The 16,481-nt window shown below is 32.8% G+C and overlaps 1 protein-coding gene across 6 annotated transcripts in view; it reads right to left on the bottom strand.

The window, feature by feature from the left end:
• Positions 1-4,231: 4,231 nt before the first annotated feature.
• The window catches only part of LOC123227613 (receptor kinase-like protein Xa21), a 62,776-nt gene continuing 50,526 nt past the window's right edge, over positions 4,232-16,481 (bottom strand). The window contains exons 4-8 of one of the 6 annotated variants that reach the window (XR_006504550.1): positions 9,117-9,260; positions 6,844-8,826; positions 5,929-6,347; positions 5,734-5,842; positions 4,232-5,559 (exon numbers count right to left, since the gene is read on the bottom strand). Coding sequence is in view for 5 of the 6 variants with exons in the window: in XM_044652676.1 (XP_044508611.1) it covers positions 5,968-6,347; positions 6,844-8,826; positions 9,117-9,260; positions 9,360-10,029 (3,177 nt within the window). In the remaining variant the exon portion in view is untranslated. Of the gene's footprint in view, positions 5,843-5,928; positions 6,383-6,843; positions 8,827-9,116; positions 9,261-9,359; positions 10,218-16,481 lie in introns of those variants that run through there. The other 5 variants (XM_044652676.1, XM_044652673.1, XM_044652675.1 and 2 more) reach the window with 5 other exon arrangements.

The following is a 16,481-nucleotide window of genomic DNA, read 5'->3' as shown; positions in this document are numbered from 1 at the left end:
TGAGATTAAATTACATTTAAATTTAAACTTTGAGATTAGATTTATTTGAGTTTAAATTTTATCTACAAAGTGTATATAAATATGTGAAAAATCATTTGTAAACAATACACAAGAAGTCATAGAAGTCATAGAGAAATACATAGAGTTTCTTTGGTTATTTTTCCCTTCTTTATTTTACTTATTAGTTGTCGGTCTTGTTTTCTTTTATTAATCTTATTCTACTCTGCTCAAGCCCCTTCCTAACCAACTCCAAACTCACTTCAAATGGCCACCTTAATATCCTCCACCTAAATAAATATCGACTCTCCTTCTACACAACTAAACGTATTGTTAATTGCTCATTTGTTTTACCTTGTCATCTCCTCTCTTGTTGTCGAAGAAAATTTTGATGGTTGGTCTGGAAAACAATTCTTATTCTTCTTCTTAAAGCCAAACACCTTATGTCTATTGTGGATGGCTTTGAGCCTCCACCAACACAGCTTTTGCACCCCCCTCCCCCCATCCAGTGTCAATCTTTCCCATCTCTAATCTTGCCTACACAACTTGGGTCACACGTGATCAGACCGCACTTGGTTGGTTACTTGCAACTTCTTCCAAATCCATTATAACCCAACCATCAAATCACACTATCTTTGCATCTATTTGGTCTTCCCTTGCTACATCATATGCTGCTCAATCTACCGCCCGAGTTGTGTCTCCTCGGATGCAACTTCAAGCCATTCGAAAGGGCAATAAATCAGTTACAAAGTTTATACAACAAGTAATTTCAATTAGTGATCAACTTCAGGCAATCGATGAACCAATTTCTAACATTGAGTATCAAACCCACCTCTTTAGAGGTCTTGGTAGTGGGCTTTCCGCTCTCCCCACTGTCATATCTATCCATACCCAAATCCAACCACGGATAACATATTATAGGCATTAATGTTGGATGCCATGGTCTTTCTTAGTGACCAATCTCAACACATTTCTCTCTCATGTTTTTTTTGTTGGACTCTCAACTTTCTATAAGAACCACTAACAAAGCATTTGTTTTTTCTTTTTAACCTGACTCTAATACCAATGTTGAAAATATAAGAAACATTTCATGCAAACTTTGATTTTTATTTTTTTACAAAGTAAATAGTGACACTAACTACAAGAAGAATTTGACCACTTACTATCAAACTAATCCATTATCAATAACTAAAGAATCTCCAAAAAAAAAAAAAAAAGTGTGACTAATTAAGAACATGCTAACAACTACCTAGGAAACAACTTTGAATTATTGAACTCCAACAGTGGTTCCTAGGCTATTTTCTCGTTTGATATTTACTTTTTATGGTATCAAAGCCTTTGACATACGCCTAAAAATGGATGTTGTTCATACGCAGATAAACTATCAAGGTGCGCCAGAGAAAAATGCAACATTTGGACCTTTGTATCGTAACACTTGTCTCAAATGGGAGTTTTCTAGTCTCAAGTCTACAGGTGATAAAACTGAAATTGTCAAAAGACAACTATTGCTACTAGAGGGCACAAATCTTGTTTTTAGTAGGTGCTCATAAGTTCGAAGAGCATCTAATAAGTCTGAGCACGTGTCCCTCACCTTTTATGATTGTGAAAGATGATTCTGGTTTAAACTTTATTAAATAACGTATTACTCAATATGCTTATTAGAAGAACTATAATCAGTTATTTATGAATTGGTTATTAGTCTTTGTAAGTGAAAGAATGTTTAGTTTTTATTTCAAAATGTATTACGTCTAATGAGATTAGTTTTTAAAGTTGGAATGGGAAAGAGTGTACTATGCAAATACCAGCGTAAATATTAATTCTGTAGAAAAAATGAGACATAATGTCTTTAAGAACACAAGTCTAAATAGTATTCAACCATCCATGGGTTGTATGCCAATTGTGTGGGAAGAATAGTTTACCTTTACTGGTAATGTTCAAAATCAGGTTACTCCCAGTAATAGTGAGGCTACTTTCCACTTTGATATTTAATCATTGGTTTCAGAAAGCACAACAGTGTTTTCAATTCAATGGTTTCTTCCCAAGTTGAATTCGCTTCGTCTTCGCCGTTTTATTGCGTTTGGAGAGACTCTAACAGCAGGGTGGATGGATGGCGAGAAAGCAATGCCAGAGCCACTGAGTTTCAAAAGAATCATAGAGAGCTTGTCCGGGGTCATTTTCAGAATCATATTAGCATCTCCGTAGATGAAAATTTGAAGAATCCAGTGAGTAAAATCGATTCCTGTGTAGCTAAAGAACTGGGGAATGGTAATAAGAATCAAAACTATCATCGAAATTTACGGTTTCCAAGTAGTAATAATGGCAGGAGTAACAAGATTAACAGGAGCAATGGAGATTGTATCTTAAATTCTTTCTCCAAGCAGTCTCGGATTCGTGATAAGTGGGCTGCAATACCGGCTTGAGTTTTGCAGTTGAAACAGAAGCGGGAGGCAGAGCTTTTGGATTCTTCATCAGGAACACCATCAATGTATAATGGAGAAAGCTCAGAAAATATTGGAGGTTCTTGTCAGCTTCAGAAGTCTCCAAGTGTTGGAAAATCTGGCACTTCTTCTCTTGTTCAGATGTGGAAGGCAAGCTTAATCAATCCAACAGTGTGAAAATGAATCAGAGCTCAGAATCAAACTTGAGCAGGACACCTTCCGGACAAAACATCATTGAAATTGGTGAAAATCCTGAAAATGTTGAGAAAAACGTTGAAAATAAAGCTGAGAATGCATCTTCTTGTGCTGATGAACCAATACAGCCATCTGAACCAGGGATACTTTCAACTGACTCAGAGCAGCAATCTGATAAAAGAGCCACGAATGAACTGCCTGCTGGAATTGCTTTGGATGCTGGAGAGAGGGAAAGGCTTCGAGTGGCCGATATTATAAAGAAATTATTAAGTGGTACTGATGAAAACGATGGTGAAACACTTGCCAATGCAAGCGAATCATCATCGAAAGAGCAAAAAAGCATTTCACTGCCAGATCAGGCAGAGCAAAAACAGAAAAAGTCCTTTCAGTGGCTGTGAAATGTGCCATCGTTTGCATTTAGGACAGTGTTTCGCCATCATTTCAGTGGTACTGTGAAATGCGCCTGCCTGAAATGCAAGTAGTTCAAAAGGCTGTAACTCTGATGTAGCAGGCAACATCTAAGTGTTGTTAACTGAATTTGTGAAAAATGTTAATGATGTCAGTTTATAATACTAAACAGATGTGGGCATATGTGCACCTGCCTGAAATGCGCCCATGAGTTGCAGTGGAGCAGTGGAAAGTGTCTCATATGTCGCGTTCCAATAGAAGATGTTGTGCGTGCATATATGGATTCATGGACGACCCCATGAAGGGCCGTCATTCCAAAAACTTGATACAAAATGCAGGAAATGTCAGGTGGATTTTCATTTTGTCCGACAGTTCCAATCAGTATGTCACACAAAAGGGGTCATCATACTTCTAATTGGACATTATATACATCGAAGTTCTTCTCCTTTGTTTTGTACATATAAATAACAACAAAACCTTGACTCTATACAAGCAAGTTCCAAAAAAAATTTCTTCTTTAAGTGTTCTCTGCTTGATAAACTATATAAATTTTAGGTTATCCCTTAGGATATATAATTTTGTATAAGGATAATAACATCTGTAGTTATCGAATAATTACCTTTTCTATGTGAAACATTTTTTTTTAAAGGATTGAACTTTTACAATTTCCTATTGAGTAAACTAAATTTTATTTTTTTCTATTGAAGGAACTCAATTTTCACAATTCTTGTTAAAGGTATCAAAGTAATCATCTTACTTCCAAAACAAAATCAAACAAATGCTCATAATTGTGTTTATTAGTACTTTCAATAGAAAATATTACAAATTTGATCCCCTCTATAAGAAAATTCAAAAATTTGGTCTCTTTAATAGAAAATATGAGAGTTTAGTCTCTTTAATTGAAAAAAAAAAAAAAACAAAATTTGATCCCTTTAATAGAAAAAATGTGATAATTCCACACATTCAAGTATTGTTATCCTTTCTTTAGATATATTGTTTGAATAATTTGAGGTGTGTAACATTGAGTGAGGTGCCTCTGTAATATTGTTTCATTATTTAATTTTTTTTTTTTATACATGGCCAAAGTTGAGGAAAACAAGTAATGAATTGTGTCTATAATTTATAAATAATTTATGAAATTATTTATGCAATGAATTAAATGTTTATCAAAGTTCATTTTGCAATTCAGAGAATTATGTATGGGTATATTTGTCATTTTATAATGTAAATTAGCTTTACAAATAATCCCAGTTTCAAAAGCTCTTTACCAAAAACTTTTATTGCTTGAACTGACAACTACTTCGTCAATAAAGCGCATGAACACATCTCATGTTGCATAGTTAGTGGACGAAGCCCTACTCGCTGATGAGAATTGTGGAAAGGATCGGGAGGCTAGTTAGAGATAGAGGGGCTGACCTCTCAAACTTCCTACCTCCGATTGCCAATAAAGCCATGGCTTGAAATTGAGGCCTACTGAACTGCATCTTGAAGTGTTGAGGCTTCAGCTCTTTGGAGGTGGCAGCCTTTTTGCTAACTGGGTATTTTTTTGCAGGTGCTTCTCCTTTCCTTTTGCTGGTTCCAACTTGGGTGGTTTGGTGCGGGTTGCTCTGGTCTTTTTGAATGAATGTCCCTCTCCACCGCCTCATCTCTTCTGCTGCTGGACTTTTTATGGCTTCTTCATCCCTGCGTTCTCTGTTTCTGGCCTGTTTCCATCTCATGGTGTGTTTTCAGCCTTTTATCTGTAACTCCCTGGTGGTCTCTGGCTCTCTGTGGTTCTCCTCTACATCGGCCTAGCTTCTTCCGATGTGTTCTTGGGCCCTGTGGAGGCGCCGTTATGCTACTGGTCTATTTTGGCTCGGGTTGGGGCTCTGCGGCTGCTTTAGTGCTGGAATCCTCTCATGTTCTTTTGCCTTTCTCCTTCTCTGGAGTCGCTGATCCCTGCATCCCTCTCCCCTGTTGGTTTTCTCCTGCATTGGAGTTCATTGGGTATGTTGGCCTTTGTCTGCCTTACTGCTGCCGAATTTGTGTTCTTAGCTGCCAGTTCTGCTGGCACCTTCCTATCCTTTCTCTCCTAGAGTCTTTCTTGTCTGTCCTGCAGCGTTCCAGCAGTGTTTTGCGTGGATGGTTCTTGGTTGTGGTTCCACCTGGTGGTTTGCTGTCCTGTGCCTAGTTCAGCTTCGCTGTCTGAGTAGGTGTCCTCCATACCCGTTGCTGTGCTATCCTGATGTTTTCTGCTCTGTTTTTGCTGGAGCTCCCATCCCTGGTTCTGTTTGTTTCGGCTGCTGCATCTGTCCTTCCACTTGTACCTTCTGCAATTTTTGCAAGCTGCTCTTTTTGGTTTCTGGTGGGCAGTTCTGGTGGATTTCTTGGCTGCCTGGTGTGTGAAGGCGCTGGTGTTTCAGTGGCTTCCTAGCCATAGAGGGTTGTTGTGTAAGTGAAGTGTGTGGATCCAGTGGGCTCTCTGTAGGATGGGTTGGAAGTGTTGTCTGATCGTGATTGTGTTGATCTTTATGTTGGTTCTCTAAATGTATATATATGTAAATTTAAGTGTCAAAATAACAATAATAATAGATACTATAATTCATGTCTAGTGAAAATAGGAAAATTTCAAAACCCCTATACTTTATCATGACCACATTAAGATCCATCAAATTTAAAAATTCATTACAAGAACTTCTTTTTAATCAAACTTGACCTTATAATATGCATATACTTGTCATCAAACTCATGACAAAGGTAAAAGGTTGCCAAACTCAGGCTGTCTCATTGATAGGACGTTGGCTAGCCAGTTCTTCCGTTTCTATCTGCAAATCAAAAGTAATTATCCATAGTTAAAATTAAATAACATAACATAGACAAAAGAAAGGTCTAAAGATATGTGGTTGATCACCTAGATTACAACTTTATTCTCATTGAAAATAGAAAGAAGTTAGCCTAAATTCAAAACCCATCTGTCTTTTCTTGTTTCGATTTCTGCAAGTTGGGCTTTGGTTTTCATAAGTCTTGTCACTACTTCTTTCATAGTGATCCTGTCCAGAGGTGATTCTCTTGTACACTCCATAGCCAAGCTTAAGATAGATGACACACATTCTTCCTTGCTTGAGAAATGTTCATCATCCCTTGTAAGCAAATCTGTGTCCACAACTTGCATCACTGTGTTATATAATGATTCACTAACCCACCTCCTTAAGCTCATTTCTTCTATAAACATTTCATTCGTTGGCTTCTTCTTGGTAAATGTTTCCATTAGCATGACACCATAGCTGTACACATCTCCTTGTCTAGATACCTTTCCTTCTCTCCCATATTCTGATCATAGTTTTTATACATGTACACTTTTATTGCTACACATAAATAGTAACGAATTGAAGTTTTAATAAAAAATTACAACAAATGGACGTATCGAACTACCATCTATTTTTATTGAAAGAACTAAACTTTGTATTTTTTTTAATTAATATAATTGAACTTTCAATTTTTTTCTATTGAAAAACCAAATTCTCAAATTTTCTTATTACATGACTAAACCTTTACTATTTCCTATTAAAAATACCAAACTGATGACCTTGTTTCCAAAATAAAACAAAACAAAATAAATTTAATTGTGTTTGTTTAATACATTTAATAGAAAATATTGAAGTTTGGTTTCTTATATAGGAAATTTTAAAAATTTAGATCTTTCAATATAAAAATTTGAAAATTCAGTCTCTTAAATAGAAAAAAACAAAATCCTATCATTTTAATAAAATAAGTTGATAGTTTCATATCTCTAGATGTTGTCATTTAAAAAAAATGAAACAATTACCTAGTGCCATATAACCAATAGTGGCAAGGGTCTTTGTTTGTGTCATGGAGTTTTCTTCACCTAATAGCTTTGCAATGCCAAAATCACTCAAATGTGCAACCATATGTTCATCTAGTAGGACATTGCTTGGCTTTAAGTCACAATGAATGATTGGGACTGAATAGCCAAAGTGGAGATATTCCAAAGCTAAAGCAACATCGATCATTATATTTAGTCTATGAGAAATGTCCAAAACATTCTTCTCATCAAACAACAATTTCTCTAGGCTCCCATTAGGCATGTATTCAAGTATCAAAGATTTAAAATCATCATTTGAACAACTGCTAATGATTTTGACAAGATTTCGATGACGAAGACCTCTTATCACTTCACATTCAGTTTCAAAACTTGTAAGAGCTCCTTCAAAATCCAAGCGGAATACTTTTACTGCAACCTCCATTCGCTCATATAATCTTCCTTTGTAAACTGAACCGTAACTTCCTTTGCCAAGTAGGTTGTTCTCACTGAATCCATCCGTTGCTCTCATAAGTTCCTGGTAAGAAATTCTTCTCAATGTTCCTCCAGGACAAAAATCAAAGTTGGTAGTTGGCATTGTTCTCCTTTTCCAAATCAACAAAGACATAAGAACCAGGATAACTAATGAGAATGTAATGCATGTTAGCAAAAGAATCAATAAGAAAACCTTTTTAGTCCTTGATTCTCGATGAGTGCTTTTTTTGCATGGTGGAACTTGTAGTTGAGGAGGCCCACACAATGCGAGATTTCCCATAAATGATTCAATTGAGAAATATTTTAAGGGCCCTCCTCTAGGAATTTCACCACTGAGTTGGTTGAAAGATAAATTTAAATATTTAAGGTACAAGAGTGCCTCCAAAGACTTGGGAATCACACCAGAAAGGTTGTTTCCAGACAAATCCAAGAATTCTAGGCTTATCAAGTTGCCAAATGATTCAGGGATGGAGCCTTGTAATCTATTGTATCCTAAGGAGAGATTTTGCAGATTTTCAAGGCTTCCCATAACAATTGGAATCTCTCCCGAAAAAAGATTCCTTGACAAATCTATAGCTATGGCAACCTTGAGTTTTCCAATGTCTAATGGAAGAGATCCGTTAAGATAATTTGATGACAAATCAAAGTATAAGAGATCTTCTAGGTTCCACAAAGTTGAGGGTATAGAAGAAGTTAACCTGTTTGAACCTAAAAACAATTTTCTTAGTGCAGCGAGATTGCCAATACATGCAGGTATGGCTCCATAGAACTTGTTTCCCTCAAAATTCAACTCATCCAATTCATGTAAATGACAAAATATATCTGGGATGAGTCCTTCAAATTTATTATTTTGAAGATACAAACCTTGAAGATTCTGCAAGCCATCCATGGTAACTGGAATTGGTCCTGTCAATTCATTATCTCGTAATTCTAGATCTATCAAGTTTTTCAAGTTTCCAATTTCTTTGGGAAGTTTGCCACTAATGTTGCAATCATATATGTAAAAATATTCTAAAGAAATAGAAAGATTCCCTATGGAACCTGGAAGGATGCTATTTAGTGGATTTTTGCTTAATCCTAGAACTCTTAAACGCTTGCAATTTGTCAAACTGGAAAGAAAGCTTAGACCAGGAGTAGATGTGAAGTAATTATATCCTAATTTTAGTCTCTTAAGATTTTTTAAATTACCAATTGTGTCAGGAATGAAGCCTGAGAATGAGTTATGTGAGATCTCTATAATGGAAAGCTTGGAAGCATTGGTGATGAAATCGGGAAATGGCCCACTGAAATTACATCCCCACAAGTAAAGACGGTCAAGGTTTGGAAGCTCTGCAGTTGATGGAATAATTCCGGATAGTTGATTGCCACTCAATGAAAGTACTTGCATTGTTGAAATGTTAAATAGAGTAGCTGGGACAGGGCCACCTAGATGGTTATGTGCAAGATTCAACCGCTCAAGATTATGAAGATTGCCAATTTCATACAGTATCTCACCTAAAAATATAATAGCTCAAATTAGTGAATTAATTTTTTTAGTATTATAATATTGTTCATTTTAAACACATAATTTGTCATAATTTTGTATTTTTTAACAACTTGGTACTTGAAAAACTATTTAACTAATCTTATTTTAGTATCTGCAAAAGATATGAGATATTCTCAGAAACCCAACATCTTACTCATATTTTGACAATATTAGATTTAACTGTATATTATTATAAAATTATTATAAAATGGAATTAATTCATAATAACAAGAAGTTTTGAGAGAAGTTTATTATTTACCTGTCAATTTGTTGTCTTCTAGATATAGATACTTGATTAATGTCAAGTTCCCAATTTCTCTTGGAATAGTTCCTATTAAGTAACTATTTGGCAGTGATAATAGCTCCAGTTTTGCAAGATTGCCAAGCTCTTTTGGAATTTCTCCTACAAAATCGTTGTAAATGAGCAATATATTATTGAATGACAAGGAATTTAAAAAGAATATCAGTCACAGCAACTAAAACAAAGTATCATATAACAGACCTTGTAGTTTGTTGAATCCAAGATAGATCGCTCTAAGGTGAGTCAAGTTTCCAATTTCCTTCGGAAAGGCTCCTGTGAAATTATTGAATGACAAGGATAAGTTTTGCAAGCTTCTGCATTTAGATATGGTCGATGGTATTCTTCCCTCGAACATGTTAGAACGCAAATAAAGCAACTGCAAATTGGGAAGATTATCAAAAATACTTGCAGGGAGTTCACCCGATAAGCTATTACGACTCAAAACAAGATATTTCAGCCGACGTAACTGTGCGTATTCTTCAGGGAGAGCGCCATAAAAGCTGTTGTTGTTGATGTCTAGCCTTGAAAGGAAAGATAGATTTCCCAGTTGAGGAGGAAGGGTGGCTGTAAGACCAAAGTGAGATATATTCAAACCTGTTACTCGAAGGTGACGAGCACCACAAGTTATGCCCATCCAGTGACAAACAGAAGAACTTGTGGACCAATTGCTGGCCAACAAATTGCTTGGATCATGGCTTATACGAGCTTTCAGGGCAAGAAGAGCTTGTTTGTCTGTGGAAATGTCGGTTACTTGTGCATGAACGAAGGAAAGTGTGGAAAAATGAAGGAAGAAAGCTAAGAAAATGCAGAGAAATAGATATTTCTCCATGAGAGCAGCACTCAAATTTGTCAAGTGTGGACTTGCGGACATAAGTACATAAAAATGATACTTATGAAGAAACCATTGACGTGATTATTTCCAGAACCCCAACTTGAAGTTGTCTTCACCTCTCTTATCACCACTGTCTCTATATATTACTCAATTTCTACTAACACTTCCAAGTCGTTTTGCACCACTCCAAGTCCCGTCCAAGACGTTTTGTAAAAGAAGACAAGTGAAGGAAATGGTGACATTTCTGTTTTATTTCATATTTCGTAACCCTTGCTTGGTCGAAATCTTTCTCTCTCCAAAGGAAACTCATTTTGTGATTTCTTTTCTCACTCCAAAAAAAATCGCTCTTTACAATAGAAGGTGAGAATCTGTAAATCAAATGGTGTTTAATCAATGTTCCATTATTTAAGTGTAACTGAACAATAATTGATATATTTTGAACAATAATTGTTCCATTATTTAAATTTTCCTTCTTATATATAACCAAAAATTTGAGGAAAACAAGCAATGAATTATGTCTAAAATTTATAAATAAATTATGAAATTATTTATGCAATGAATTAAAATATTTATCTAAGTTCATTTTATAATTTAGAGGATTACGCATGGATATATTTGTCATCAGATTTACAAATAATCCCAATTTCGAAAGCTAATCTTACTAATTTTGAGAATTATTTTTTAAAATTTATTATAATTTTGAAAGCTCTTTACTAACACTTTAATTTTTGGAACTATTTTTATGAAAATAAAAAAAAGAGATATTATTTAATTAAAAAAATATATAAAGAAATATTATTAGATATTTAAATTAAGTTAAAAAGATATTGGGGGATTTTTATTTTAAAGGAATTGCTATCTTTCAAGATTTTTTTTTTTTTAAAAAAAAGGAAATGAAAAATATTGCCCCTCCAAGACGTTTAGCCCCACTTTCAAGTCCCTTCCAAAACATTTTGCAAAAGAAGACAAGCAAACATATGACAATGGTGCCCTTTGCGTAAAGGAAACAGTGACATTTCAGTTTTATTTCATTTTTCATAACTCTCCACAAAGCTTGGTCGAAATATCTTGACCATTTTTTCAGATTTTTTTGTCTCTCTAAAGAAACTCTTTCTCTCTACAATCGAAGGTTAGGATATGTAAATTAGACTCTGTCTAATTAATATTTTTGTAGTTACTCAAATATAATTGAACTGTAAATAATGCATTTTGACAACTGTTATTGATTTGTTACGATTTTTTTAAAATAAAATATATTTTATTCTCATTCGATCAGATTCAGTATGACTTTAATTTGATATAATTATAATATATTGTCTATTATTTTTCTTATTTCATAGAATTAATATTTCATTTCAACCTTTTGTTTTATGCTTAAACCAATATTTTCACTTCTTGCTAAGCCATCATTATCATCATCATCGTAAACATTGATTTCTGCTTCACCATGCACTTTGATATGGGTAATTGTAACAAAAATTAGGTTACATTCATCGAAGTAGTTAGATAAGTCAATAAGACACTTGACATCTTCATCATTTTAGATTTGTACAAGGTATTTGTCATTGATATATTTTGGTTTTATGCATACCTAAATGTTTTTAAGGGCTTGATCGATATGACATTTTTCACTTAACAATTAGATTAATCTCCTAAGTGTTTATTTCTTTAAAATTTTAACTACTTTTCTGTCATCTCTAATATATTCTATTATATTTTCATCACTTTCGATTCATTCTCCTCCATATTGAATTAAAGTATAACCCACCATTATTGATCCTCTTAGGGCAATATCGATAATAAAATTTATTAGAAAATTTTATATTAAACTGTATCAATATAATCATCTTTATTTCATCAGCAAAAATTCAATTTACTAGCTTTTTTAGGTTTTACACTTTCAGACTTTAAAGGGATTTGAATTATATGATTTATATGGTTAAAATATCCATTTATTACATCTATTTTGATTACAAGTATTCCAAAATTCTACTTGAAATTGTATCTAATAATATATAATTTATCCCCTACTTTATATCTATTATCCTCATTTGATTGATTTTCTATATTTCGTAACTAATAATATCTCACCTAAAAAATAGACTAAATTTGTCAAATATCAATTTAGCCCCCAATTTTTGAGTAAAAATTTTCATGTATACCTTACATTAGAAAATATCATTTCACCCCTGACACGTTGTCTAATATCTTAATGCCCCACATTGTAACTACAATTATATTATCAAAATACCCCCACGTTTTTTTAAAATTGCAAATTTTAAGCATAGTTTTAGGAAAATATTTAAAACACAACATAATTTATGGATAAATAAATTTTTTGTTAAAATTACATAAATACATCAATATCACAAACCAATTTTCTTCAAATCGAATTAAAAAATATTAACATATTATCTTCTAAATGAAATCAAAATGTCAATGCATTGGTAAAGTTTAGAGTTTATATAGAAGACAGTACAAATATTTTTGGTATTATTTAAAAATATTTGGATATTTTTTTAAGTAATTTCCATTTTAGGTAATTGGATTTAAGTTCTTCAAAAGTGGACACTTTTCTTTAGGATATGTAAAAATGGGTATTTAATTTAATTTTCTTATAATATATTAATAAAAACCTTATGTGAAATCATTTTTAAAATATTTTATTCACCGTTGTGGATTTACTCCTTATCGCACCCTTACAATACAATTCCGTGGACTTACCGTTAAGGAATTTATAATTATAACAAACAAATAAATAAATAAATAAATAAACAAAAACAATAAAATATTAGAACATAGCATAAGATGAGATCGGTATCTAGTTTAATTGCGTCGCTGACCCCATGTGGAATTCATTAATTCTTGACTTAGTGACGGGATGAATGGGCAACAAAGGCAATGACACTGGGATGTAACCATTTCCAAGACAATTGAAGGAAACGGTGACATGCCGGTTTCATTTAATTTTTCGTAACTCTTCACATGGCTTGGTCGAAATATATTGACTCATTCTTGAGATATTTTTTCTCTTTCTGAAGAAATTCTATCTCTCCATAATCAAAGATGAGGAATAAACACCGTCTAAATCAGATGGTATTTAATCAATATTCTAATAGTTATTCAAGTGTCATTAATTGAACAATAAATGATGTATTTTAACTGTTGTTATAGATATGTCAAGTTTTAAATAAATGATTGTGATTTTCTTTGTGATAATTTGAAGTTTTTGAGGTATTTTCAATAGATAAACTATATGTGGTTTCTAGGCTATTCTCTTTTATGAAAATCTACAATCTTGATCACCAAAAGCAAGAAAATAATGTAAGAAAAACTGAAAAATTCCTCTGCATTTTTTTAATTATCTTTCATTTGATAAGATACAAAGTATTTATACAATATAAATAACTGCCAGACCATGTAACAGTCAATATTCATTCTAACCGATTACCAATATACAAAGAATAATATTATATATATATATATATATATATATATATATATATATATATATATATATATTCACAATTTAGATATATATTATGTGTTATTATATGATTGAGTATTATTTTATCTTTAATTTAAAATTATCTAATTATATGATAATATATTATCTATATATATAAATTATGTATTAAAAATACATATATATAGTTTTATTGGTACAAAAAATAGAACAAAAAGTGATACTTAACTTTGACCGTCAGATTGATTGAAGCTTGCTTGAATCTCTAGTTGTAGAGGAAAGAAGACAGCAGCAAACCATCAAGCCTTACCCTCTTCGATTTTTCTGGAATGTGAAACAGTAAAGAATATTTTCCTTTTACTTGCTATTTTACCACCTAAGTGAAGCGCGACTTTTTTCGTGAAACGCACCGTTTGCACCTTAGTCCTTAATATCTTCTCTCAAGTCAAACATTATAGAATGTTATGGCTGACATGCAACAAATAAGAAAACTCCATACCTTCAATTGAACAGTACAGCAGAGTTATTTTTTTAAAAATGACAAAAGTTATATTTATTTGCTTTTGTATGTTGATAATATGCTAATTGTTTTAAAAGATACAAATAAATTAATAAAATTGAAACAACTGTTGACAAATGAGTTTGAAATAAAAAATAGGCAATCTTCGTAATCTTGAGAAATGAGGATTTAACCACCTAATTAGCTCTATTCCAACTACTATATTTAATATCGCAATTCTAGGAACTTTAATAAATTCTATAAAATTTATAAAAAAGCAAAATTTGCCATAATCAAACAGGACATATTAATGGATTTTATAAAAATCCAATTAAAAACTGATTTGAAAACCTTTCTAAAATCAATTTCTCTCACAAACCAGAATAAATATAAAAGATGATATATTCTTATATAATTGAATAATTTTAAACGAATAATAAAACAATATTTAATAACACGAAGTCAATAAATGAATAATACATTACTATATAGATGATGAGTTATTTTTATGAACTAAAAAATGAAATATAATAATAATAATAATAATAGATAATATAATTCATCTCTAGTAAGGATAGAAAAAATTCAAACCCCCTATACTTTATCATTTTTGCATTAAGATCCATCAAATTTAGTAACTCATTACAAACACTTCTTTTTAATTAAAGTTGACCTTATAACATGCATGTACCTGTCATTAAACTCATGGAAGAGGTAGATTAATGTTGCTAAACTGAGGCTGTCCCATTGATGGGAGGTTGGCTAGTCAGGTCATCCATTCCTCTTTGTAAATCAAAAGCAATTATCCATTGTTAAATAATATGACATAGGCAAAAGAAAGGTTTAAAAGTATGTGAATGATCACTTTGATTAAAGGCAAAAAAAAATTATTTATGGAATAAATTGAATGTTTATCTAAGTTCATTTTGTTATTTAGAGAATTATGTATGGGTATTATCTGTCGGTTAATTGGTAATGTAAAAGCTTCACAAATAGTACCATTTTCAACTCACAAATAGTACCATTTTCAAAAGCTAATCCTACTAGCTTTTGGAATAGGGAAATTATAAAAAATAGCCAAAAGTAAGGGGGTTTAAGCAAAATTGTCCAAAACATTCAGATTAAAGCAAAAATGCCCAACCTTTGTGAAATATCGAAACTGCCCTTATATATAAACACGGCAAATTTCCCTGGTTCCCACGGTTGCCCAAATTTCTGGCGATTTTCGTGTTTTCTGGCAACTAAAAATGGCAAAGAACACTAGTATATCTTCCGGTCTCTTGTTTGAATCAAGTTATTGTTCATATTATTGAGATTTGAGTGAGAATTTGTAATTTATAACTTTAGGGTTTCGATTTTGAACAATACTTGAAATGTTTTGATTCTTGGTTATTTTTGTTGAATTAGTTGAAGGGTTTTGTGTTATAGGCTATGTAGTAACGATGGCCGTATTATTACGTTGTAGATTATAGCAATAATTTGGTAAAAGCATAAATAATTCCTCTGGTAAGCCCCTCAATGAATTTATAGCCCAGTTTCTTACCCGCCAAGCCTGTGATATGAAATATCAATTTTATATCGGTCGACGATGTCCGTAATTATTTCCTTAGGCCAATAAATTCGATCAATCATCACAAACTTTGACCTCATTAATTGACCTAAAGCTCGGGCCCAAGCTTGTCTGTGATGTGGCATGATTTGATTAACTGAACATGTGTGGGTAAGATTCATAAAGTTGATTTGCCACACTTCACCGATTGTAGACTTGGTTGCATGTATATACCACTCACAATTTTCAGTCTTGTACTTAATTTCCCATCGTTTCTTATCAAACTTCTTTACCATGAATTGAAATCCTTTAAGTAAGGCAAATTGCTTCACAGCGTCTTTTAATTGAACTTTATTGTGAAAAATATCATCAACTTTTACACCATTCTTCTTTCGGATCGATCTGAAACCACTTGATGATATTGATGGCTGTGAAGGAAAATCAGGAAGCCACCTAAACAGATCAGTGGGGACATTGTAAAAAAATAGCCTAGAATAATTTCCACCACCTGAAATAGGATCTTCAAGCTACAAACTCTTCATACCATCGATAACTGAAGTCATATACTCGAGCTTTACATCTTCTAAAGGAATATCAGATGTATCATTTCCATCAAAGTCACCCTAATCGGGAACTTTATCTTTATCTCCATGAGCCCATGAGTTTGCAATGTACAACGAGTCATTACTGAAATAAATCAAATTTACCAAATCGCATTCTTTTTTGACCTCACTAATTTCTTCTTCATCTTCATCTTCATCTTCATCTTCTTCCTCCTGCCCTTCAATTAGGATACATGTAACAAAAACAGGAATACATTTTTATAAGTACTGAGACATATCAATAAGACCTTGGACATCTTCATCATTTTGAATCTATATGGGGCAATCGAGCTCAATTTTTCTTGGCTTCATTAATAGTTGAAGGTAGTTTTTTATTGGATCAATACCGCAAGACTCTTTCAGAAGCTTAATAAA

Source organism: Mangifera indica, chromosome 10 (genome assembly GCF_011075055.1).
Source record: "Mangifera indica cultivar Alphonso chromosome 10, CATAS_Mindica_2.1, whole genome shotgun sequence".
NCBI lineage: Eukaryota > Viridiplantae > Streptophyta > Magnoliopsida > Sapindales > Anacardiaceae > Mangifera > Mangifera indica.
The sequence above is the reverse complement of the archived record's forward strand: the minus strand, read 5'-3'. Positions and strand labels throughout refer to the sequence as shown.